This window comes from Ursus americanus, chromosome 28, assembly GCF_024610735.1.
Source record: "Ursus americanus isolate L20-20 chromosome 28, mUrsAme1.1.p, whole genome shotgun sequence".
Lineage (NCBI taxonomy): Eukaryota > Metazoa > Chordata > Mammalia > Carnivora > Ursidae > Ursus > Ursus americanus.
In genome coordinates, this window is record NC_142154.1 from 1,666,542 (window position 1) to 1,693,880 (window position 27,339).

Sequence of the window (27,339 nt, forward strand, 5' to 3'; positions counted from 1 at the left end):
TGGTTCCAAGAGCCCATCTTGTTCTTAATGTCTTCTTCTTCTGAAGTCATTAATCATTCTCATTATACCAGGCAAATTCCTCATCCTGTTTCTGGCCTCAAAGTACTCTCCTTCTGACCACTTTATTTGGGCTCCAGGCCTACAATATCATGAGAAATGCCATGATCGTCATGAGTCTAACTCAGAGGATCCTTGTGGAGGAGCAGAAGGGATGAAGCTGAGGCCCAGGGTGCAAGCCGGTGACTACACCCAGAGCCCGTACAGGTGACCCCGTGCAGGCTTTCCTGGAGTTGCGTCAGGTCTGTCCCTGTGAGTGTTTGCAGGACAGGGTGATGGGGCAGCAGGACTTAGCATGAGGTCTTCAGTGAGACCTTATAACTGTGCCAAGTGAGAAAGGGTTGAAGGAGCCGGGGGTGTTTGTCTTGGAGAAAGCAAGACATGATTTCTGTCTTGAAATATTTGAGGGGGTGTCATATGAAGGAGGAATTCATCTTACTTAGGATAGTTCCAGAAGGCACAGATTGGACCAAAAGAGGAAAGTTACCAAAAGGCAGATTTTAACTCAATTGGGAAAACTGAGCAAAGGATATGAACAGGGTATTAAAAACACGTATAAATATAAATGCATACACTCCCTGAGCAGATGGGGAAATTTAGATCCCTGTGAGTGCTGTAAATTAAAATAATTTGATACGGTCTTTCTTACCTATCAAATGGCAAAGGGCAAAAAAAGACAAACAACAGCGTTGTTCAGAGAAACGGGCGCGTTGATGTAGCGCTCGCGGGAATATGTAAGTCAGTATAGACCTTCGTGGGCTGATTCGGTGGCATCCAAATGCTCTGAGATGTGCTCTCCCCAACATACAGGCATCGCACTTGTAGGAATTTATTCCAGGGAGTTAATCAGAGATGTCCGTTATGTGGTTAAGCATTATGTATAATAGTAAAAGCCTTGAGTCGGTGTAAACTTCAGCGGCAGAGAATTGGTTAAGAGCAGCGCGGCGCATCTCTTTGATGGGCTACCTGACAACCACAGACCAGCACGCTTTCAGAGGACACTTACGAATGAGGCAAAGTGCTGGGAAGCGTGAAAAAGAAGAGCAGGTTTTACAACAGAAACCTCGTGATCAGAAGGTTACCTTCGTCGCGAGTGAGTCCTGTATCTGTGTGTGATAAGCTGTGCAGACAGTGTTAAGCACCGTTCCTCCTGCGGGGCACGGTGCTCCTTACTATTCTCTCTTCGCTCCTGCGTTTGCCCAGCTTTTATGTGACTCTCGTAATCACAGAAAATGACGACGTTCTAAAGAAGTCGGTCTAGGGGCACCTGGCGGCTCAGCCGGTTAAGCCTCAGCTCTTGATTTCTGCTCAGGTCATGATCTCAGGGTTGAGGGATCAAGCCCCACGTTGGGCTCCACACTCAGCGGGGAGTCTGCTTGGGATTCTCTCCCCCTCTGTGCCTCCCCCCTGCTCACACTCTCTCTCTCTTAAAAAAAAAAAAAAGAAGAAGAAGGAGAAGGAGAAGCAGCAGCCACCCGTCTGAATTTTGTAAAGCCCGTTCCAGACAATTGGATTGAGTGGTTTGCCTTGAATTCAGAAATTACGTCTTTTTGTCTGCATTTTGGTTTGGTTTTGTTGTTGTGCTTCTATAAAGGTGAAGGTTCTGGAAAACAAGCCTGCATCGACACGTGGTGATTATAGCCTGCCTCCGGGATACTCAGCCGATGCCCCTTGTTCTGTGGCTGATGATATGCTGTTCCGTGGTTGATGACTGCATTCCTAGCACATACGGCACTGTGCTTCCCATTGAGATCTCTCAGGACCGAGTGTGTGCTGCATTCATTTCCCCACCCTAGTGCTGAGCTCAGACCTGGCTCAGATGGAAGACTGACAGATGGACAGACAGATGGACGGACGGATGAAAAGAAGAAAGGAGAGAGGGGCGCCTGGGTGGCACAGCGGTTAAGCGTCTGCCTTCGGCTCAGGGCGTGATCCCGGCGTTATGGGATCGAGCCCCACATCAGGCTCCTCCACTGTGAGCCTGCTTCTTCCTCTCCCACTTCCCCTGCTTGTGTTCCCTCTCTCGCTGGCTGTCTCTATCCTGTCGAATAAATAAATAAAAAGTCTTTAAAAAAAAAAAATCTACAGACTTTAAAAAAAAAAGAAGAAAGGAGAGAAAGAAAGAAGAAAACAGAAGAATAGTCGACCCAGGGGGTGGCTATGGGAAAGATGTCTGTGCCAGAATTTCCAGCGGCGTTTGTACAGTCTGCTTCCCAGAAATCTTTAAGATGGACGTGAGCGTCATCTGGCCTGGATGAGGTGGCTGCAGGGAGGTCATCGGCATGCTCAGCCTAGGATGAGGTCATGGGACTGGAGCACGGGAGCAGTGACTCTCCCTCTGCTTGCATGAAGCCTCGTGAATGTTCTGGAGGAGTGCTGTCCCTGCTCGCCCCGAGCGCCTCAATTAGAAATGATGACGTGATTAGAGAGGACGAAGTCCTAAGCACCCATGTTGCCGAAAATCCATCCACAGGCGACCTTGGACATCTCTAGAGGTGAGCAGAAGAGGCAGACTTTGTGGAGCAGACGACGGCCTTAGGAAGGAGTCCTGGTCGATCCCGCGTGCAGCCCGCGGGCCTCCCCCCGAGCCTGCTGGCGGTGCCCTCAGACCTCTGCCTGGGGCCCGCTCACACCACCGCGCCTTCCCGTGTGTCCTGAGCCCCATCTGCGACACGGTGGCCTTCCCAGCTCCCCTCACTGCACCGTGTACTACGTGGGTTTCATGTGAAGTGTTTGGGGTGCGGTGGGAAGAAAGAGCAGGGTTCCAAAGACCGGCCCCTCAAATCCCGCAGCTGCTTTGTCTGAAGAAGCAGACACACTGCGGTCCGCAGAGTACGTGGGTGGGGAGGACGTCACCGTAACGGGTTGCGGTTTACATCTCGTGAGGTGTGTGCAGAGTCCAGAGGAAATCTTGGCTTTGGGAAGATGGTATTTACTGGCCCCGCCCGGTTGTCCTCGCTGTGCAACCTTGCATTTCAGACGGGCGTCCAACCTTGAGCCAGAAGCCACTTCCATGCAGGCCTCTCTTCCATGAACTGCGCTCTGACCAGCCTGGTTCACCCCCAACAATCCATGGGGGGATCTCTGGAGAACGGGCGTGTGTCCGCATAGGGGAGCCACGGTCCGACCCTGGAGAGGGGGAGGCTGACCAGATCCGGCTCCTCCCTCCGGGCACGTGCGGTCAGGAGGGGGCTCCTTGGTGGGCACTCCCGTGTGCTCTCTCGGCGGTGAGGCTGGTGCTGCTGGGCTGTCAGTAAGCCTTGGCCACAGCGTCCCAGAGGCCTGGGGATTGGGGGGTTTTGGTCAGAATCTGCTGTGGTCAGGCCAGCACTGTCCCTTCGCCAGACAGCCCAGCCCGGCCACGAGCTCATCCCCAGCAGCCCCACGCCTCTCGCAGTTTGCTTGTGGAACACAATGTGTGTGTCTTGCCTTCATTTGAAAATCTCCGAAAGCTGCTTTGACTGAATTGAGGCCACCGACCCACCAGGCGGTGGCTGGATCCCTGCTCTCTTTTACCCTCGACCACGCTGTCCTGCCCATGGTGCACGCACACGTCCACGCACAGCAGGTGCTGGGCTCCTGCTCCCTCGGTCCCATGCCCTGGTCACACAGCAGAGCCAGGAGCTCAGCTGCGAGATACAGAGCAGCGGCTGGTGACATCTTCCAGCTCCTCGTTCCGGGGCAGAGCCACCTTCCGTCTCCTTCAGTGAAGGTGCTTGAGGTCCTGCCGTAGGCCAGGCACTTTGTGAGGCCCTGCGGACCCTGGGGCTGGCTCATCTGGCACAGGTCCTGCCCTCGTCGCCCACAGTCCAGTAGAAGAGACAGGTAGGCGTGCAGGCCACGCAGAGCCTGGGGTCAGGGGCCGTCAGAGAGGCCCAGGTAGGCAGGTGGAGGGGAGAGCCCATCTGCTGGGAGTGTCAAGGTTGGCTTCTCTCCCCTCCTCGCTGGGGCCAACCCTGGTTGAAGGCCCCACAGGCAAGGAAAGAGTAACACCCATGCTGAAATGCAGACATGAAGGAGACATGGGCATTTCCTTACTGAAAAAAATGCTTTGCAGGCACAGGGCTGGTGTGGTTGAGGGCACGGGGTTTGAATAATGACCACAGCTCCACTGAGGACTGCTCACTGCCTGCTAGGCTCTAGGAACAGTCTCCGTGTGCATTACGCTATTTAATTTTTACAAGAACCCTAAGGAAGTGCTGGCTCTATTATCATGCCTATCATACATGAGACACCAGGCCCACGTAGTGCCGTCATTAGCCCAGTGCCCAACCGCAAGTGGGACGGCTGGCCCGCGAGACCAGGCCTTTCCGATGCTCTCACCAGAGTGCTCTGCGCGCTGCTGGTGGGAGGGGTGCTGTGCTGGCACCACGGGTGGCTCGCTGTGGCTGGTGAGGGAGATGGCCGAGTGGGCAGGAGTCCAGTCCTGGGGTTGGGGCCTCATGGGCCAGGCAGGAAGTGTGGACCCTGCACTCCATTCCACGGAGCATCACTGAAGGCCACCGAAGGTTCTTAAAGATCAATCTGCATGTTGGAGTAAAGTGGGAGGAGGGGGAGGGATGGGCCTGAAAACCAGGGGACCGGAGGAGACTCCCCCAGGGAGAAATTGTGGTGCCCCAATCAGGGCCGTGCTGTGCAGATGGGGCGGGCTGCGTGTGTGGCTGGTGGGGTTCGGGCCCAAGACCAACTCCAGAGGCCCCGTGCTTAAGGGTACACGAGACTGCCTCCCCCCACCTGTGCTGATAGGCACGGGGATAACCTGGGGCTTTAGATGCATAACGCAGAGTTCAGATATACGGCCATTGTCTTACATCATCTGTGTTTCAAGAAATTGGTCACCCATACTTGCTCGGCCCTGCTAGCGCACTGTCATTTCCTCTAGACCGTGTTCCTGCCGTCGTGTTCTGTCTGCCATGCTGCCAGGGTGAGCCTTCAGTCTCTTGCAAGAAGAGTGAGTGCGTGCGCCATTCACAATTCCGCCACCGTCCACATGGTCCTCCTTGTGGCTCCCCCGTGGCTGCCCCGGGAGCTTCTGGGTCGTGGGGTTCCCTCTCCAAAGAGGCCTGAGACGGCCTTTTGTTTTTCTTTTCTGGGCAGCCTGCTTCTCCTTTCTCCCGCTGAGACATTCGTAGGTTGTTTTGAGTTTCTCCCTGGAATTTGAGACTTTCACTCAAATAGTGCCCACGGTAGGTCTGTTTTCACTCATCGTAATTGGTGCTGGGTGGGCCCTCGCGGCTCGCACACTCAAGTCTGTCTTCTCCATGGGGGAGCTCATCTAGATGTTTCCAGCCTGCTCCGCTCACGCCTGCTCCGCTCACGCCTGCAGCCATATCGATTTCCCGCGTCTGCTCCATTTACATTGCTTAGAAACCTTTTCTTCCAAATTCTTGGGGAATTTCTCAGTCCGAATCCTCTAGGTGTGACTCCCATTTAATTTTTTAAAACTCCGCAATGGTATGTTTCATGTGAACTCAGCACGTGCTGAATTAAAGTGAAGCCCTTTTTGTAAATATGTCCTCTCGTGTCATGCTGGGTCATTGAGTTTAGGGGTTTTTCCTCTCTCTCTCTTTTTTTCTTTTTAATAAACTTTTTTTTTTTTTTAGTGGGAGCATCTGCCGTGATGCCTCCACTTGGTCTCCTCTTTTTCACATGCTCGCGATTTTCCCGCGTGGCTCACGTTCTGGAGGCTTCTGTGTGGTTGTCCGTTGTTGAGGCTTGGGACGAGTTCCATCACTGACCATGTGGGTTCCCGTACGATCTGTCAGGCCCTGGTGAGGGGAGAAGAGGAACGCTGTTTGTCTGCACCCGAGGACAGAGGTGCGGGGCAGGAGATGACTGAGGTCACATGCAGCCCTGAGAGGACGCACTGACATGTGGCCGCCATGCTGCCTTCTGGGAGCCGTGGGTTCAAGCCTGGCTCTCCCTCGTGATCTGCCCCATTCTGCACTAATGTCAAACCGTGTAGCTCGAAGCTCGTGGGTTGGCCTTGCTGGGGGCCCTTCCACACACGCACACCCCAGGTGGCACAGGGGCTTGTGTCTTGGTATGCTCTTCCCTCAGTCCAGTCTTGCCCAAACCATACACCCCCAGATTCCCTCACGCTTGGGAGTCTGCTTATGGCTACCCTAATGGTTTCCTGTACTGATGTGGACTTCTCCTCAGTCTCTCATTGTTTCCACAGTAATTTGGGAGGTTCAGGTAGTTTCTCAAATGGTCTGTTTTCCTCTTTCGAGCTTCAGAGCTCTGTTTTGCAAAGTAGGGGGATCGGTTTCCTTAGTGTCACCAGCAGGAACGCTGAAATGCAGCATACCTGAGGGTCAGCACTTCCCAGAGTGTCTTCGGACACTGCATGTCCCCAGAGAAGCACCATGAAGCAAAGATCCCGTGGTCAATAATGTGGGAAACTTCATGTTCTGTTTTCCCTTCTAGAGAAGCATACTAAGTGCTCTGAGTAGGTCTAAGTGATGAAACCTCTTTATCTTTGTTGAAACTAGGCTTCCCAAATGTGTTTGGCCAGAGGAACTTTTTTTTTTTTGCCTAAAACTTATTAATATTCCTCAGAGAATGTCTTGGAAGCGTGCTGTGAACGAGTGGCCCAGAGCACTTGCAGAGGGGGTTGTTTTCTCCCCTGCGTTGGCAGAAGGCACAAGTATGTCTTAATTCACATGTGAAAATGTAAGTCCCAGGACAGACTCCACCCGGCGTTACTGAAAAACAGGCCAACTTTCCATGAGCGTGCGCACAGCGTTCGCGCAAGCCCGGGAAAGAAATGAACACACATTTCTGGCCAATGCCGGGGTTTCATCCCAAACGGTTTCCAGTTACACTTCACTTGTGTGTTGTTGGCATTACTTGGGATTTATCTAGACCTGGCGTTAGCGAAGCATGTTTCCAAAGGAAAGGTAATTGAACGTGGGGCAAAGTGAGTTTGTGACACCAATTAGGGAATGACTGGAATCCGTTAAAGGGCTGGAATTATCCCGTTCCTATTAAAACCCACTTGGATAAATGTTGCGGCTCCTGCCAGGAACTGTTCCCTCCTGACACCATTTCCTCCCGGCCCTGGCATCCCGCCGAGGCCGTGCGGCCTCCTCGCAGCCCAGTGCTCGTCTCCCTGTTCTCATACTACCCACATGGCATTGTGGCGATCTGGCTGTTCGTGTCCCCCACCAGCTCCTTGAGAGAAGGAGCCGGGTCTTGCACACCACTGAATCTCCAGGTCAGCCCCGCCACTGAGAAGGAGCTCACAAATGTGTCACACACAATGGACGGCATGGCTGAACTTCAGCCTGGGCTCTGGACCCACAGAATGTCAGAGCCACAGAGAACCTCGAGCATTGCCTCTGGCTAGCCCCTCCTACGTGCAGAGGGAGAACCAGAAGTCCCGCAAGGCTCTGCGTCTCCGTGGACCCCAACATCTCTCACCTGCCCTCGACCCCAGAGGAAACCTGCAGCCAAGCAGAGCTCAGCCACTGCAAGAGGCCACCTGTTCTGCTGAGTGCTGAAGTTGGCGCCTTCCACATCACGGGGAAAGCGAGACCTGCTGGTGTTAAGTTCCACATGCTGGACACTGTGCTCAGTGCTTAGCAAACATGGCCTCATCCAAAGCCCACTGCAGCGCCCATTCCACAGATCGTCACTGTTATTAGTCTCATTTCCTGAACCACAGGGAGGCTGGAGCCTCTGCGGTCAGCATGCGGTAGAGTCAGGATCCCCGAGTCAGGACGCCTGTCGCTCCGGCGCTGGCACTGTCAGTCACCGTCGAGTCACTCTGTTCCGGAGGACTTGTCATCTGGAGCACCTGGCTGGCTCAGTCGGTAGACCACGCGACTCCTGACCTCAGGGTCATGAGTTCAAGCCGCACGGTGGGCGTGGAGCCTGCTTTAAACACAAACAACCACACCGAAGACTTGTCTTCTGTCGATGTTGGTGTTAGCCACAGACCACTTTCCTTTAAAGCATTCTTTCCTGGAACCAGTTTGGCCACTGGGAGGCCTCCACAGCAGCCTGCGTTCCTGCCTTCCAGAGAAATCCTTGTCACCATTTCAAATATGAAGACAATTTGTGCCTCCCTCTATCTGGGGGCAGGGGGGTAATCCGCAGAGCTCAGCGGCTATGCTCTGAGACACACTCTCCGAAGAGCACACAGGCCTTCTTTCGCGCCACTTTCTAGAAGGCCCCCATGGGGCCCGTACGCTGTAAGAAGAGACCAGAAGGAGAGCTCAGCCAACCTGTAGCAGAAAAGTTATTATATTCTATTTCAAAGGTATTTGCCCTTCACATCATTCATCAAGCCTCTTCCTTAGGTGAGCTGCTGCCCGAAGAGATTTTGAGATGTGCGTTCACAAACGGAATGGATGGCCCTGAACTTGGTGACCAGTGGGGAGCCTTCTGAGGTTTTTTGAAAGGGGGCTTGAAATCGGGTCAAGGCTGTGCTTTGGCGGGGTGTGGAAGTGGTAATAGGGTGGACCGTGGCCAAGGGAGGTGGGGCGGGAGGGTGTGGGGGAGAAGCTGGCAGAACGCTGCAGAGCACAGGACAGGACAGGTGTGTGGAGGCAGCCCTGGGGCAGGGGACTGGGATCTATGGGAGGAAGGAGCAGCCCTACTGGGGCGGTGGTCCCAGTGACGAAGGTGCCCTTGACGCAGCTGGGTCACAGAGCCTGCAAGAGGCAGATGGCCACGGGCTTGGGTTGCGAAGAATACAGTTTCAGGGACTGAGTAGAAGGAGCTTGTCTGGGAGCCAGTTAGTTTGAGAAAGGCGAGCAGGGGCAAGTGGGGCCCGGTGTTCATGGGGGCAGAATATGGAGAGAAAGCGGTGAGACATAGGGGCGGGGGGTGAGGGGTGACGGCAGAATAGGCGTGGGGCGGCTGGAGGGGCAGACGGGGGGCAGCGGGGAGCTGGCAGAGCAGGTGTGGAGGGACTGTGGGGGCCAGCCAGCCCCCGGCGAGCCCAGTGCTGTCGGAAAGGGAGCGGCAGCACAGCCCCCGGCAGGCATGGGGATGGTGGGTGGACTGCCAGCCCCCGCCTTCTGCACTGGTGGGAGGTGTTAGATTCTAGAAGGCAGCTAGTGGGGCGGGTCATTGTATCTGTGAGCTCTATATAACCAAACGCTGAAAATCACCATGAAGTCCCACTGCTGAGGTGGGGAGGGCTAGAGGGTCAGTGTTCTTTGGCTTCCCTTGGAAAACAGCCCACTGCTTTCCATCGAAACCACTCCCCGTCAGGGAAGGTGACAGCATCTGTCTCATAGTGGGTGGGGGCCCTGGGAGGCCCACAGCCCCCTTCTCCCTTTAGGTGAGGCCGAGGCCTAGAGAGGGGCTGCCGAGGTCCCCGCAGCACCTCCATGTGGCATTAGTGTCTTGGCCCCTTACTGGCTGGCCCTTAGTTTACAGATTATGATTTATTAGAAACAAAGCTCTATCTTCTGAGTCCAAGTATAAACAGAAGATACTCATTTACAACTTTCCTTTTAGGCAAAAGAAGATGCTTGTGAATTTTCAAGATTTAGAAGCAGTTAATTTGCAAAGCAGTGTTGCAATTCTGCCAGATGTTTTGGAATTAAACTTCTAGCATCATCGGGTGCATTTTCTCTCAATGTGGGGTCAAGGGGTAGAGTTCTAATGTCTGGATTTAAGTTCACTATGCTCACAGTCTTGGTACTGTTGGAGAACGAGGTACCACCTCAGAAAACTTCCCAAGTATGTGCAGCCCCCCTTTTTAAGTATCAGACATCATGTGCTGGCCTTTTTTTTCCTGGTACCTTTATTTTTTTAAATAACTGTGACAAAACCAGCCCATCTTCATTAAAGAAATTTAAAAGGTCTGTAAAAACCTTGAAAAACATAATAAAATTCACCCACAAACCCATTTTTTAAATTTTTAAAAGGTTATGAACTAAAAATAAGTCTCCCTTCTTACCTGGGTCCCACCCCTGAGAACCAACTGATAACACCCCAGTGCTTCTTATTCTAATATATATATATATGTATGTGTGTGTATGGTTGGAGCTCATGTTGTATATTTTATTACATAGCCTGTTTTTTAACTTATCATGGGTATCGTAAATACATTTCCAAGTTAGTACATATAGTGGTACTTCCTTCTTTAAAGTGGCTCACAGTATTTCATCAGCCATTCCTCAAACAGGAGCGCTGAGGGTGTTTTTAGGTTGGGGCTCCCGGAGAAGATACTGCAGTGAATGGCCTTGTACAGGTTCTTTACCCACGAGTGCTGGTATTTCCACAGGGTCATCTCAGCATTGGTATAGCAATGATGTAAGTCCTTTTTGTAGATACTGTCAAATGTATCGTACAAGGCAGGTTGGGAGTGTGTCTCTTTTCCCACATTCCTACCAAGAATGATTCCATTGTTTTCTAAGTTTTGCCAATCTGATAGCGTAGGGGGGAAAAGACGTATTTCAAATCGGGTTTTCTTCATTAGCAAGGTTGAACGTCTTTCCTGGGTATATTGAGTCTCTGTATTTCCCTGCAAGTTGCTTGTTCATGATGTATGCCCATTTTCCTGTTGGGTGATGTGTTTTCTTCATTTACTTAGAGGAGGTCTTTATAACATTGTGAATATTAACCCTCTGTTTACTGTATGTTGCAAATGTTTTCTTCTAGCCTGACATTTAGCTTCTGATTTTATTTGCATTGTTTTTCATCCCTTGGGATGAATGAAGGACACAGAACGTGCTCTCATCTTTCCCTGCTGATTCAGAGCTCTTGTGACAGAGTTCCAGGGCTGGACAGGAATTAAAAGGACAATTCAGAGATGTCCTCAGGGCGTTTCAGCCCACTGCTGCCTGCCCTATGGCTGTTGTTTCATTGGTGGTTTGTTTGAGTTTGTTTCTTTTTTGCTCCATAGGATCTGCTGTCATCACATCCACCTGCTGGTGGCTGACACTTGTTTCTTCCCATGTGCCTGTTTTTATCGTGTCCCCATCTGGTCACAAGTTGCTGTTTCTCATCCTGCATGGTCTAGACAACCACACACCCCAATTTGCCAGTATTCTGCCTAAAAGGGAATAAAACAGGCTGTGGGTTGGGCACTGGCAGCCTTTGTTGAGAGCGGAGTGCACAGGCTGTGGTGATTGGCCTTGGGACATCTATGTGGGAAGCTTAGAAACCTCGTTCTGGTTGCTGAGATGATAATGGGTGCTTTCCAGATGGATGAGGTGCTTCCTTCCAGGAGAGACACCCTGATGGCATGGGTGCTCGAAGCCCAGATGTCCTGTGTAACTGCCAGGGTCACCGTGGCACCACACCGCCCCTCCTTCCCCGCTGCCATCCCGAGCCATCTGTCCCCAGTGCCTGCCAGTCCCACCAGACAGACACACCCAGTTCTCACCAATCCTTGTCCGTAAAGCCTCACCAGGGTTCTGCCGACTTCCCAGCCACTTTATTGGGATCACGTTGTACCTACTATTACAGTTTGTTTGCATCTGTTTTCCCTGCTTCTGTGGTGCGCCTGGAGGGCAAGGACCCACATTGTACGCATTTCTGCAGTATTTAAACTATGGAGCACAGGGCTTAGAACATAGTAGGGAGCTGGTGAGTGTTCGGTACCTAAGTCTCTCTTTGCATCCCTCGGTCACACACCCTGCGGTACCTATCCAGGAGGTACCCAGATTTACCAATAGCACTATTTAAAATTGTCATTTAATCATTACCGTTGAAAGAAATTATGCGACTTGATAACAAAACACTAAGTAAGAAAACAGAAATGGCAAGTCCGTTTTATTTCATGGCCACTCTGACGACTGTTTTGGGTCTGCTTCTCTAATGAGAGCGAAGAAAGCCCATGTTCAGCTAGTGATGCATGTCACGGGTAGAAGAGGGTGTGCTCTCCGCTCAGGTGCTGTGTCCGTGTCGTGGCTAACCCACCAGGAAGGGCAAGCGTATGCATAGAATATTCATGGCAGGCATTATAGGTTGAATTGTGTTCTCCCAAAATTCATGTGTTGAAGTCCTGAGCCCCAGTATTGCAGAATTTACGTATTTGGATATAGAGTCCTTGCAGGTGTAATTAGTTAAGTGAAAATGAGGTCGTACTGAAATATGGTGGGTGCCTAATCCAGTACGACTGGTGTCCTTATGAAAGGGCACATTACCTATTGGTATAAAGGAGCTTATCCTGAGTAACTTCTGGTAAAGGATGGAAATCGAAATGAAACCCTAATTACAAACTATTTTCTAATTAGTAACCGTGGCCCCACTCCATCTTGAGACTTAGGGCATGTGGCCAAAACAGTGTTTGAAAGACAGCTGTGTCTTGAAATGCTTTTATTGTTAAATGTGGAAAAACTAGGAATTTAACTTATGAATTGGGAATTTAATATGAAAATAGAACTTATTTGACTTATGAAAAATGAAAAGAAGAACAAAATACCATGAGCAAACTAAGAAGATGGAGTTAATGAAGAAATAAAGACAAAAAAATTAAATTTGAAAACAGAAGTATTGCCCTATTGATAAATAGTTCTTCATGAAGACTTGTAAAGGAGAAAACCTCTGGCAAATCTAATTTTAATTAAAAAAAATCAAAATAAATGCATGTTAAGAATGAAGAGATTTATCAGAGAATATGTAAAAACTTACAAAGTGTGGATGATACAGATTTATGCATGTTAAAATCTTTAGGAAGAAAGCTAATTTCTGGGAAAATATGTAACCAAATTTGAATAAAGAAAGGAGGAAAAAAAAGTCAGAGGTAGGCAAAAAATTGTAAAAACTAACAAAGAATTGCTTTCTAAATGGTAGCAGGCCTGGAGGTTGTATGGCAAATTATTTAAACACTTCCAGAGTAGTGGAAGAGATGGAAAGTGTACTGCTTTGTTTCTTAAAGTTAGCACAACTTTGGTACAAAAACTGTTAAGGGTGTATTAAAAAACAACAACAGCCTAAAACTATGAACCCAATTTCATTTGTAACTATAAGACACTACATACAAGTGTTAGCAAATCAAATGAATAGTTATACACAATGATTGTAAGACTGTGAGTGGTTTGACATTAGAAAATCTGTTCATGTAATTAATTAACCAAAGAAGAAAGCCTGTCTGATGAAAATTCATTTCGGTTAGTAAATTTTAAAAATAACTTCCTTTATAAACTAATACTAGAACTTTATTTCCTTAACATAGACAGAATGCTGGAGCCAATCGTCAACACCTTGCAGAACGGGGAACTGTTGGAAGGGTTTGGGTCTTCCCCGAGGGGGGAGGGTGGGGGGAATGCTTGCTGTCACCCTCACTCAGCATCGCTGTGCGACTTCTACCCACGGCAATAAAGAAGAAGGAAGGAGGCATAATTACTATTGAAAGGAAGAAAAGGAAGATGCAGTTAACATTACTTGCAGATGATGTGATCTCTCTGAAAAACCAAATCCAATCTATGAAAAATCTTTCAGGAGATTTGAGTACAGAGTCATTTAGGTAATTCTTTAAAAAAAAAACAAAAAACCCACTATTAGTTAGAAAAAGACAATATGAAGAATAGCCGTTTGTAAAGGTAGCAGGGTAGCAGCATACATGTTAAAAATATTAACATGAAATATGTAGGAATACTTAAACTGCAGAATAACACGGAGGGACACGCATGACCCAGCTAACCGGAGCGTCAGGCGAGGTCTTTGATACAAAGGTTTAGCATTATGAAGATTTTAGTTTGTTCCAAACCCGTGTATAGATTTGATACAATTTCAGTAATTGTCCCAATGAGATTTCTTTTAAATGAAAGTTAATTCTGAAATTCCTATGGGCCAATAAGTACAAAAATAGCCAATAAAATCCTGAAAAACAGAGTACTGCGGAGTAATGAAAATAGGTATGTTAAAGCCTGAATAATTAAAATGTGATAAATTGAACTGAAAAATCAAATTATTGAATAAAAAGACCTGAAAGAGACCCAAGTCTCTATAGAAATGTGCTGTGTGATGAAGGAAACATTTTCAGTTAGTGAGAAAAGGAAAAAATTAGTCAGTACATAGTTTGAGGTCAACTGACTAATCGTTTGGAAAAACATGAAGTCAAACATATCAAAAATAAACCAGATTTATTAAAGATAAATATGAAACTTTAAAAGTAGTCTAGGAAAATATGGGTGAGTATTTTCCATAACTATAGGGTAGAGAGCAGAGAAAGAACCCCAAAGGCAGATACCACAGAGTAAAATCTGACAGCTTTGATTATCTGTACTTTAATAATATTCTATATAAAAACAAACAAATAGAGAAAATACTTTATAGAAAGCTCACTTAAACTTGCATGGGACCCATATAGTATTATTATATAAGGAGAGTTTCAAAATCCATGAGGAAAAAAAACCCCAAACAGATCACTTGTACTGCAAAAGCCTGCCCAGGCTGTCCATAAAAGAACAAATGGAAAAATAAATCTGTATCAAATGAAATAAAAGAAAGGCTAATATAACCAATGGGAAAGTACCATTTATGTTCTTATAGTCAGCAATTTCGCTTCTAGGAATTTTATGGTAAAGAAGTCCTTGTTATGCTCAGAGACTTTTCTAGAAGGGTGTGTATCGTTGCATGACTTAGGGAGCAACAAGCTGGGGGCACCACACGGTGAAGGACCATAGAGATGGGGTCGAACGAATCACCGTGTATCCATATGAAGAAAACATGAAAAACAGATGTTCTAACACATTGGAAGATTTTCCCAGTAAGTTCTAAAGTTTCCAAACCAGGTTACAAAACAATATAAGGATAAAAAAATACATCTTATTAGACACTTACACATAGTAAAGGGCATAAAGAGTATTGACCTAATTAAGGTTAATTTTCACATTCATCTTTTATTTTTCTGGTTTCTACACTTGCTCCAGAAAGACTGGACAAATGTATACCAAAATGTCACCTTTGATATATTTTTTTTTGTTGGTGGGAATTTTGAATGGCTCCTTACTCCTTTCAATTCCACCTCTTTTCCTTTTTTCAAAATCAGTTTTTTCTACCAGCTTTGTTGAGATACAATGCACGTATCATCAAAGCTTCAGTAAACCCAGACTTCCTTAAAGGACTCTTTACGTGCCTGTGTCACCCACGTAGAGTGTATAGTTATTTGGATTTTGGTGCATTCAGATAGTTTTGCAACTGTCACCGTAATTAATTTTAAGATATTTATATCACTGAGATAAGAAACTCCATACAAGGACAGCTCGTCCCATTCCCCCCGAGTTCTAGGCACCTGCTTCCTGTATGTACAGACGTGCCTAGTCTGGACATTTCCTGTAGGTTCATGGGGTGTGTGAACTTCTGTGTCTGCCTTCCTCCCTCAGCCCTATGCTGTCGCTGTTCATCCATGGCGTAGCGCGAGTCAGCACCTCCTGTTTGCGGCTGAAGACTATTACATTGTATGGAGTTCCCCATTTTGTTTATCCACTCATCAGTTAATAGACATTGGGGTTCTTTCCACTTTGGGGGGCTGTTGGGAATAGTGCTGCTGTGAACATTCATGCACAGTTTTTGTGTGGGTGGATGTTTTTATTTCTCTTGGACGTACAGCTTGGAGTGGAACGGCCGGGTCATATGGTGGCCCAGTGGTTAACCTCATGACAGAGCTGCCAGACTGTTTTCCAGAGCACTGGCACCATCTTACATTCCTGCCAGCGCTGTACGGGGCTCTGATTTCTCCACGTCTTTACCAGCACTTGCTAGTGCATTTTTTCTGTTGGAGTCATCGTAATAGGTGCGAGGTGGCAGCCACTGTGGTTTTGATTTGCATTTCCCGATGATTCATGATGTTGCACGTCTTTCCATGTGCTCATTAGTCATCTGTGTGTCTTCTTTGGAGTAATGTTCAGATCCTTTGCTCATTTTTACTTGGGAACATCTTTTTATCATTGGGGTCTCAGTCAAAACCATGTTTAGGGACCATGTATTACTTGAGAATATTGCACAAGGAACACATGGAAAATAGAGAAAATCCAAATATCCGGATGATCACCTGAAGATTGCTCGGTACCGCCCGGCTAGAGGCAGTGTGTCAGAATGGAGTGTGATCACTAGTCTTTCCTCCTGCCAGTGCCAGTGCCCGCCCCTGCCTCCCTACACTCATCCGCAGCCGCCTCCCACAGGTTCACCCACACTTAGATCCGGGCGGCGGCCCGCGGGGGCTGTGTCAAGGCCGCCTGGACAAACATTTGACCCTCTGGCCTCATCGCCATCCCTTTCCTGGGGAAGCTGAGCCCCGTGTCCTGAGAGAACCTTCAGACGTAAAGAACCTGGTCTTTTAAAGAAGTTTGGGTTTACTGAAGATTTTCTGGAGATTTCACATAAACACACACACTCAGATCTCATTCACAAAATGACTTGCCCACATTAAGGCCAAAACTACACATTTAGCAGGTTGCAACTTTTCCACTTCATTTCTGCAAAACCAAGGAATTCTTTTAACATTACTTTACCTGGTTGACACCAGGCCTCTTCTGTAAGCTATAGTGAGCCTGTTTGTATGTGTCCCAGACTGGTGTCTTAGGGCCCCTCCGGCCTCCTCCTCTGTGCTTCTAGGCTGACTCCCCCTTCTGATTGGGACTCATTTCATTTCATTTCTTTGATTGGCATAAAACCACCAGCATTTTAATGGGGTGCCTAGGTGGCTCAGTCGGTTAAGCGTCTGCCTTTGGCTCAGGTCATGATCCTGGGGTCCTGGGATTGAGCCCTGCATCTGGCTCCCTGCTCAGTGGCGAGTCTGCTTCTCCCTCTCCCTCTGCCCCCTACCCCCACTCACTCTCTCTCTCTGTCTCTCAAATAAATAAGTCTTTAAAAAAAAAAAAAAACCAAACACCACCTTTATTATGCTCACAGTTTCTTTGGGTTAGGGGCTTAGGGTGCAGTAAGGACGCTTCTCTCCACTCCACAATGTGCGGGGCCACCTGCTAGATGTCACACAGTGTCACTTCCACTGTATTTTGTTGATCAAAGTATTCGCGGGGTAATCTAACTTCAACCTTTGATGGAAGGTGTATAAAAGACTCTGTGGCTATGTTTTTTAGATCTGCAAAGTTCCCCATCAACACTCGTTAGATGAAGAATGAATTCACAAACTCTGACAGCTCTAGTAGACGGGGTCGCGTATTAGCCAGTGAGAACCTAGTTCTGCAGGATCACTGTGAATGGTGGGCCTGAGGAGAACCTGCTGTTTCACGCCCCTCATCAGAGAGCTCTGCACGCACTCCCCTCTGCTCCCCGCTCTGGCCTGTGGCATTGCGTCTTGATCCAATGCGAAACCCAAGAATAGGGATCTTTTTTTTTTTTTTTAAGATTTTATTTTATTTATTTGACAGAAAGAGACAGCAAGAGAGGGAACACAAGCAAGGGGAGTGTGAGAGGGAGAAGCAGGCTTCCCGCCGAGCAGGGAGCCCAATGCGGGGCTCGATCCCAGGACCCTGGGAACATGACCTGAGCTGAAGACAGATGCTTAATGCCTGAGCCACCCAGGCGCCCCCCAAGAAGAGGGATCTTGCCCCCAAGAGAATTTAAAAACCATCATAAGACTCAAATGAGGCTGAACATAGAGCTTTATATTTAAAATGTATTTCTTGGGGCGCCTGGGTGGCTCAGTCATTAAGCGTCTGCCTTCAGCTCAGGGCGTGATTCCGGTGTTCTGGGATCGAGCCCCACATCAGGCTCCTCCGCTGGGAGCCTGCTTCTTCCTCTCCCACTCCCCCTGCTTGTGTTCCCTCTCTCGCTGGCTGTCTCTCTCTGTCAAATAAATAAATAAAAATCTTTAGAAAAATAAATAAATAAATAAATAAATAAATAAATAAATAAATAAAATATTTCTTCTAAGCAGCGTATAGTTGTGAAAGATATTTTACTTGGTATAGATTGCTAAGTAGACTGGTTTTTTTCTCTTTCTCTGGGTACTTTAAAATACATCTTCTCACTTGCATTGTTTCTGACATGAAATCAGCTGTCATATGCATCTTTGTTTCCCTGTGTGTCATCGTGTCTTTTCCCCTCTGGACACTTTGAAGATTGTGTTGCTGCTTTTGAACAGTTGATGATGTGGTTTGCTGTAATTGGCAGGGTTCCTGTGCTTGGGGTTCGTTAGGCTTCTTGCATCTGTAGATTCATAGTCAGTATCAAATCTGAAAAGTTTCCAGCCATTAGTGCTTCAAATATCTTTCTGTCTCCCTTCTCTCTCTTCTCTTTGGAGGCCCCGGTTGCACGCACACAGGGCACTTGAGGTTTTCACAGCTCGCACACTGATGCACATTTCACTTAAAAATTCTTATTTATTTCATTCGGCATCCTTTCCATTGCTGTGTTTGCAAGCCCACTTATGCCTTTCACGCATCTAATGCACTTTTCATCCCATGCATTGTTGTCTCCACCTCCGGGAATGTCATTTGGGTCTTTTATATATCTTCCTTGGCTCTACTTAGACATTTGAACATATGGAATACAGTTATAAAACCAGTTTCAGTGTGTTGGCTGATTCCAAGATCTGTGTCACTTCTGCATAGTTCTGCCTGGTTGATTTTGCTTCTTTTTATGGGTTATACTTTCCTGCTTCATTACATGCCTGGTAATTTTTTATCTGGTGGTAGACATTGTGACATTTCTGTTGTTGGTGTGGAAACTCTTAAGGCAGGAAGTTGGGGGCGATCGTAGGGCTGATTTGTTTCCCGTCTCTCAGAGACTGCTGTTGTTCATCGCCTCGTACACACGGTCTCGAAAACCATTGTTTCCTATGTCTCTGTGTCTCTGGTTGTTTTGGGCTGGAAGCATATTGGCTGGAAGCATAGCTCCCATTATGATTATTTGTTAAATGCTTAACCAAGGTCACCCCGCTTATGGAGAGCTGTCAGCATGACTCATACCTTGCTTCCCGAATGCACGGCCTTTGGGACCTTCCGTTGTGTCCAGGATAGATGAAATGAGGTCATGGCAGAGGTCATCCCTGGCCTACCGTGGGAAACAGCCTCCAGGGGAATGCAGCCAGTCAGAAGCAAAGTGACAAGGAAAAAGGGAGACAGACCATTTTCGAAGGAGGACCAGTTAAATTGACACAAGGATGTTAGGCCGTGAAAGAAATAGACTCGGGAAAGCAGTGTAGCCTTTCTTTGTCTAAAGGGCAAGCACAAAGGCAGGTCTAGGGCCTGCAGAGGAGATGTTAAAAGAGAAAGACAGTCATTTTGGGGATGTGGTGACCATCCTGTCGCTGGAGAAGTTCCTGCTGCATGATCCTTATTGTGTGACCTTGGCTTCCTGTGTGACCTTGGCTATGGGGGCTCCACGAGCACGTCTGTGTCCCGCAGAAGGAGGAGCTTTCCTGAGCCTCACTCAGGGACTTCTGCTCACACACCACAGGCTGAGCTGTGTCCCTGGCCTCCCGTCCCTTAATGGGGTGCACACAGCGTCGCTCCGAACAAGTCAGGGTTCCATGAGCGTGGGAGAGGGGCACACCAGGCAGGTCATGAGTGGTCCTCTCTGCAGGGGAGGAGGCAGGGGAGCGGGTTTCCACAGGAGGATTGGGCAGCGTGGCGGTTGAAGGGCCCGAGACAGGCGGATCTTCTCAGGAGGCCCTTGGAGTCAGGGTCTGGAAGCGCAGAGGCAAGTCTAGACGGGGGCAGTCTGGGGTCTTGTTGATGCCTGGTGAGAAGTGGAGCAGCGGGGAAAGGATCCATGGACGAGGAGGGAGGACCAAACTCAGGAATGGCAGCACAGGCTGCTCTGTGGACCCTGGGTGCCCCAAGAGGATCTCGCACGTTTAAACAGCTTTCATCCCGGCACTAAGATGTTAGTCACCCTTTCCACTCACTGCTGGCAGGTAAGCATCGGTGGGGAAAACCTGCTGTAGCCTCAGCATGCGTCAGGGCCGTGGCCCCAAACTGCCCTCGTGGCCCCTGGATTTTTCATCACCACACACTTGCAGCAAAAAATAATTTCAGAATTTCAAAATGCTGGTTTCACTGAAGTATGCCCTTGATGGAGCTGTAAAAAGTACTAATTTGAGTGAACCCCGAAATGGGAAGTATGCGTAAAGTGATTTCTGCTGCGTACCAGAGCGTGGTGGTTGTGTCAAGGAAAAGCACATGCACAGTTGTTTGAGTTGCAAGCTAAACTAGTTGCTTTTTTTTATGAAACACCATTTCTTACTTGAAGGAATGATGAACAAACACACTATGGTTATTTAAATTTGTGTGTTTGGCAAAGATATTTTCACAAAAAGTTAAAATGAACCTGTCACGTCAAGGAAGACAGTTGACAGTATTTGCTGTCAGTGATAGAATGAAAGCTTTCCCGTGAAAATTTGAATTTTGGAAAACTTGTATCCACCACCGTGGTCTTGACCAATACTTAGAGCTGTTTCTGATGAAATGCATGGTGATTTTAAAAATATCATTTATTGTAATGGGTCAGCATTCGAATCCATATAATTTGAAGAACCAGTATTTTCCTGATGACCGATACATCGTGTTCAAAATCCTGTGTCAGCAAGGAGCCGTTCAAAGTGTTAGACCAATCTATTTTAATGGAACAGAATATTGAAAACTCACTGATACAGTTTTGGAGTTCATATCGCAATGAACTTTAAGAAACAACCACTTGTCAAGACTTAGGAAAACGTCAAAGAAGAATAGGCACCATTATCGGGGAACCTTCTCCCTCCTCCAGCTCCCTGTCTGTGTGAGGGCACGTTTTCTTCACATAGCGCAGGTAACGGGACATGCTGTAACAGGTGCTGTGCACAGCAGGTGTTAGAGCCCAGCCGTCTCCTATTAAACAAGGCTCTAAATCGATCGCAACCATGACAAACAGTGATTCAGGAGTAACTTCTCTTCTGCAAGGGTGTTTATATAGTGGAAAAACCCTTGAGACATTTCCGGTAAGATCAGAAACAAGGCAAAAATGCCCACTCTGTACCAGCCTTCGGCGTTGTAAGAGATACTGGCCCATCCCGCTAGAGAAATCAGAGGCAGACTCATGTCACCAGAAGAAGGAAACTACCTCTTTTCAATTATATGCTAGCACACCTGCTGAACCCCAGTGGGCCAGAGGAAAAATAACTAAAATAATAAAATAATTCAGTGAAGCAGCACGACACAGTATTAACATGCAAAACTCAGTAGTCCTCCTGTGTATAAACGATACATGGAAGGTATGATGGTACAGGAAACCCCATTGACTATAGCAACAAAGATGATTAAAGACTTAGGAATAATTTTAGTAAGTATGCAAAATACAAGTATACGTGAGGAAGATTTTTAAACGCTCCTGAAAGACACAAAAGCTCAGACAGGTGGGAAGGCATCCCCTGTTCTTGGGGAAGACAACTCAGCATCACATATTTAATTTATAAATGTAATGTAAACCAAATACGAACACCAGCAGGCTAGTTGATGGAGTTAAATAAGTTGATATTAAAGTTCATGTAAAAAAAGATATATCTGAGAAGAGCCAAGAAAACACTGAAAAACTGGAAGAGAGGAACAGTCCTGCAGATAGTGCACCCTGCAATAAAGCCTCTATAATTAAAATTGCATAGTATTGATGTTAATAAACAATGGCCAGTAGAATAGAAGAGAAAGTCCAGAATTAGCTCCAAATACATGAGGGGACTCATTATATGATAAAGGCGGCCCCTCAGGTCCCTGCACTGTCAACAGACGTGGCCGGGCAGCCGGATAGCCATTCCGAGGAAGATAAGCTAGGTCCACATCTCACGCCCGACACAAGAATAGCTTCCCGTGGATTAGGGACTTAAGTGTGAGAAGTGGGGGCGTGAACGTGTCAGAGGAGAACACGGGTGAGAACTTGGCGTAGGAAATGGCTCTCTAGGACTCCATAAAAGCGCTTTCTGGTATTTTAATAACAAAGATAATAAAAGAAAAGATTGATAAATCTGACTACATAAAAATAGAAAGTTGTTCAGTCATCATCAGCAAAGTCAGAAGACAGGAGACCAACTAGGAGAACACTCACAGCAAGGACTCGATATCCCTTAATATGTGATGAGGGGCAAAGGGCCAAAATCCAACAGGAAAATGGGGAAGAGACAGAACAGACAGTTCACTGAGAGGATAGAAAAATGGTCCGCATGCACCAGATAATGTCCTAATCCATAATGAGAGAGAAATGCCAATTGAGACGATACTGGAAAAATTAAACGGTGTGCGGCCTATTCTGGCCAAGACTGCGGGGCAGCAGGCCTCTCGGACACTGTCGTCGGGAAGGCAAATCGGTACGCCCCTTCTGGAGGAAATTCGGCAACGCTGGACACAACTACATCTGTGCCTGCGTGGCAGCCCGGCAGTCCCGCTTCCGGGAGAGGTGTTCTGGGCGAATCTGCAGGTACGCTTCCTACCGCTGGGGAATACGCGTGCGCAGCGTGAGAAGCACCCGGACGTTCTTACACACGGAAGAGGTAGAACGAGCCCTGGCAGGCTGCGTCCCGCGGCACTGCCGGTGGTGGGGGGGTGTGTCCCAGGACGCGCTGTTAAGTGGAATAAGCTGAGCCCCAGAGAGCATCCAGGGCACAGAGCCCTTCATAGGAGAAAGGAGAGAAGGTAAGAAAATACACAGATACGTGCTCATTCGTGCAAAAATACAGCAAGGACAAAGCAGACACTTCAGGGATTGGTTACCTATGGGGGTGGACGGGGCAGTGTGGGTGCGGACAGAGGGACAGCGCCCTGGCTCCTAGAACCAGCGGCTTGACGGTCTGCGGCGATGGGCTGTCGCCCTGCTTGTGTGGTTCTGTCCGTGGGAACCTTTGGTCTGACCCGTGTGCAAGTATCTGTGCGAGGTGTTGAGCAGTGTGAAAGATGCTTGCTTCCCTACGACTGTTACAGCCGACTGCAGCCACTCACGAACCTGGCACCGTGAGCGACCGTACACCATGCCCTACTGCACAGAGCGGAAGACTCTTTCCTGACCAAAGAACATGGAGGATTGTTTTAACCAAGTCCTGCCCACCAGGGCACTGGTTTTTTCTTTTTTTAAAGACTGTTTTTAAGTGATCTCTACCCCCGACGTAGGACTCGAACTCACAACCCTGAGATCAAGAGGCCAGGCTCCTCTGACTGAGCCAGCCCCCATAGAGCACTGGTTTCCAGTGCTCAATAACCATCCCCTGTTTCTCCGTTCTAGCCCTTACAGGGGAAATATTTACATAACCGGAAATGCCCACTTTCACTTCGTACTGAGAATTCCTTTATAGCTCAGTGTTTTGGCCAAATTTTGCAAACGTGTAAATGAATAATGGGCATTTCATCTTCCTTGAGTTCCTCTGCACCGTGCATGGATGCCAGTGCTATGGCCCCCGTGAAGTCATCCCAGACGCCAGGCAGGGGCGGGAGCCGGGCAGGAGCGGGCACCGGCGGACTCACTGGCTGCCGGCTAGACCCGAGTGGTCCGTGAGGATCTGTGTTTCGGGTTGCACACCTAAAATCCTGGGCACACTTGCCCCTTTGCCACCCGCCTTGGGCACGTCGTGGCTGACGCTGGTTTTTCTCATTCCAGGAATGACCATCCCCGAGGAGGACGCCGAGGTGGGGCAGGGCAGCAAGTACTGCCTGGTGGCCATCGGAAGACTCCAGGTGAGGGGGGGCCACGACTCTCTGCAGGTTCAGAGCAGGGCTCGTGATTCCAGGGAGCAAGCACACAGCTTTGCCCGTTCCGACCCCCGTGTGCCCAGCGTTCTCTGGTTTCCGGTCCCTCTGGGCAGGGGTGAGGGTGAATCTGGGAGCACACAGGGAGACGTGCTGTGAGCAATGGAGTTCTTGCCGCGCGGAGGGCCCCACTCGGTCCATCCCCACTCGGGAGCCGGCCACGGCAGAGTTGGCCTCTGCCCCCACGGCAGCTGCCCGATGGCCTTGAATGCTCTCCTGAGTCCTCAGGATGAAGCTCTCACTCCTCCTCCAGCTTCACCCCTCCCGTCCCCCCTCATGCTTGATTCCCAAGCCCCTGCATGCCTTTCCCGCAGACCCAGCAAGCACCTCCCCTCCTCAGTGGGCCCCATGGGCTGTTTCTGCTGCCCGGTATTCCCTGCACCCCTTCTTCCCCTCCCAGAACTTCTCCTTTCACTTCTAGTTAGGCGTCCTCCAAGATTCAGCTGAAGGGACGCCTTTATCCACTTCGTCAAAATCAGTCATTCCCTCTTCCCTGCCCTCCTGGTGATGAGCTCACACGTCCACTGTCCTTCTTTATAGTCTGTCGTCTTAGTGGAGGGCATGTCCCTATCCTGGACATCCTCCTCTGAAAAGCCATGTGGGGAATGTGGCTTATTAATCTTGTGAAAAGTGAATGTGCCACATTACGTCCATAAAGCCCACTGGCTCCATGTCTGGCACACACAGTAGCCACTCATTGGGCAGGACGCCTCCCTCCCCTTGAGGCACTGCCAGCCCTTCCCCTGCTGATGGCAGGGGACCCAGCAGACGCAGCTCAGCTCGGAGTACGCTAGTCTGTCGTGCTCCTGGGTCCTAGGTCCTACCACCTTCAGACAAACGAACTAGCAGTTTTATTCGCACGTGATAAGCATTGCTTATTCCTTACAGGTGGGAGAAGAAAGGACACTTGGGTACATTCACTCCACAAATGTATACTTTCCAAATACTTTGATCGGTTCCTTAGACTCCTCAGTAAGGGGAGAGTGGGAGAAGGGAAGGGTGTTAACGTTCCGGAGCACCTGCGATGTGCCTGGCATCGTGCTGGGGTTTGGCATGTGGGATCTCAGCCCACCCTATGAGATTACACAGCTCGTTATTCCCTTGCCTGTTGAGGACACGGGGGGTCAGCAATGTAAGGTGGCCATTGCTACAGTTAGTGGAAGGTGTGGCCAGGGTGCTTGGAACATTTGGGGCTCAGTGCACTAGCAACATGGAAGGCTCTGTGAAGTTGACGCCACGTGGATCCCTCCCATTGTCCGCCTCTCTTGCCGTCCCCGTCTCTGTCTCCGTCAGAACCACCTCAGTGTGGATGTCCCTTTCCAGGTGACCAGCTCTCCTGTGTGCATGGACATGAGCGGGATGTCGGTGCCCACGGAGTTCTTATCTCGGCATAACTCTGATGGGATCATCACGTTCGTGGACCCGAGATGCATCAGTGTGATTGGCTACCAACCCCAGGTGGGTGGTCCTGAGCTCATGGCAGTTGGCTAGAGATTTAACTTTACTTAAAATGTGCTTCTCTCTCTCATTTGTTCGAGATCCAGGAGAATGACAGTGTAGGGGACGTGGCATAAAAATCCAGATTCCTGCCCAGAGAGAGTCATGTCCTTCCATAGCAAGAAAGACATTGCATGCCACGCCACTGCTTAAAATTAACTGTTCAGTTTTTGCCCTAGGCCTCCTGTCTATCTCCCTGATTGTTCACAAACCAGAGTTAAGACCCTCTCTGTGAACGGGGCTCTCAGATCTGTTAACTTAGATGAACGCCAAACAGGACAGCTCCTTCTTGCAAACTTAAAAAGCAGTATTGATGTGAAAGAGTCTGGAACGTTTTGAGGAAACATGTTCACTTAATTTTGCCTAATCCCTTGTTTCTCAAATGTTTTTGGAACCTTCTACAGGGGCATATTTTCAGGTCTTTGTTCCAGACCTTTTTTAAAAAAGTCCACGTCATAAGAAACACAAAAAGGCAGGGGAAATTAATCTAGATTAAAATAAACCAAAGAGAGGGGCACCTGGTGGCTCAGTCAGTTAAGCGTCTGCCTTCAGCTCAGGTCATGATCCCAGGGTCCTGGAATCGAGCCCCGTGTCGGGCTCTCTGCTCAGCAGGGAGCCTGCTTCTCCCTCTCCCTGTGCCTACTGTTCCCCTGTTCATGCTCGCTCTCTCTCTCTGTCAAATAAATTAATAAAAATCTTAAAAAAATAATAAACCAAAGAGAGAAGAACCACAGTATGCAGTGTGAGAACCTTCAGTGGGTCCTGGGGCTGAAGATAGGTAGCCAGGAAAGACATTTAGGAGATAATCGAGGAAATGTTAATATGTATGGAATATCAGGTGATTTTATCAAACAATTACTGATTTTTTAGGTGTAATATGGCATATTGGGGTTTTGGACGATGCCATTTTTTTGAGATACACACTTCAGGGACAGGAGTCCTGCTGTCTGCTACTTTCAGATGATTCAGTAAGAGCTTTTTCATTGTGTGTGTGGAGATACGAAAGATATTTGTATATACTTTCATAGTTTTCATTTACATATATTTATATTTATGTACGAAAGAAAGAAAAACTCAGATGTGACAGTCTAGGTAAAGGATAATCAGGTGTTTATCATGTAATTCTCTTAACTTTCCCATAGATTCAAATCTCTTCCAAAATAAAAAACATTTAAAAAAAGAAAGGAAGGAAAAGATCTCTGTTCTGAGGAACAAAATCTGGGATGCGTCGATGTGGGCATTTCAAGTACGTGTGTTACTTTAGAACTAGACACAATCCGGGGGTGCTGGCTGGCTCAGAAGAGCACATGGCTCTTGATCTCGGGGTGGTGAGTTCGAGCCCCATGTTGGGCTAGAGACTACTTAAATAAACTTAAAAAAAAAAAGGACCTAAAAACAGTTCAAATTGAACTATTGGAACCATTCGTATAATTCTACATCTCCAGATTCATGTGAACTTGAGGTTCTTGGAAGGAGCAAGGGGGGAAATTAATCAGTTTCCAAAGTCACCATAATCTCGGCTGGCAGAGTGTTTCCAGATCCATTTACCTGCCTGCACCTTCCATGAGCATTGAGATGCTTCTCGGCGCACAGAGAGACCGCCTTCCCGCGGTCCGTGTCAGCTCCCGCGGGAGCCATTGCAGGCTTGGGCTCCAGTCAGTGGACTCGTTTCCACCCTTCGCTGCCTAAGACACACCCAACTGGACCCCTTTCCTGTCCCACGTGTGGAGCTGCCTTGCGACGGTTTATCTGATTCTGGTTGGTTTTTGTCCTGGGCTCGTGCAAGGTGCTTTGAGTAAGAAATAGACGGGCGAAGGTCAGGATGGTTACTGGACGGTCCCAGCATCTGTCCGGCCACGAGCGTGTCCGTTTCCACATTTCAGCAGTTCTAGTTTCATCGGCAGGCACGTCTGTCCTCGTGCTGTCGTTTACTTTCTTTTCATGGTTATTAAAATATGCTTATTACAGTTTGCCTCCTGAAGGCAAACCAAAATAAAACCACATTCTGAAGGTGCTGACCCAGCGCCCTGGTGAGATTAGCATGGGCAGGAGCACTCCGGAGGCAGGCAGGCAGGGCACAGAGGCCAGCTCCGGCGTCGCCCCAGGGCCATCCTGCGTCCACACTCCCCCGAGGATGGGGAGCTAA

General features: G+C 48.4%; 1 protein-coding gene across 5 annotated transcripts in view; it reads left to right on the plus strand.

Moving 5' to 3' along the window:
• Window positions 1-27,339, plus strand: part of ARNT2 (aryl hydrocarbon receptor nuclear translocator 2) — a 155,141-nt gene that overhangs the window by 95,118 nt on the left and 32,684 nt on the right. For all 5 annotated transcript variants that reach the window (XM_087856582.1, XM_045813121.2, XM_045813119.2 and 2 more), the window contains 2 exons: window positions 23,548-23,624; window positions 25,020-25,154. In XM_087856582.1, coding sequence (XP_087712708.1) covers window positions 23,548-23,624; window positions 25,020-25,154 — 212 coding nt within the window. The remainder of the gene's footprint in view (window positions 1-23,547; window positions 23,625-25,019; window positions 25,155-27,339) is intronic.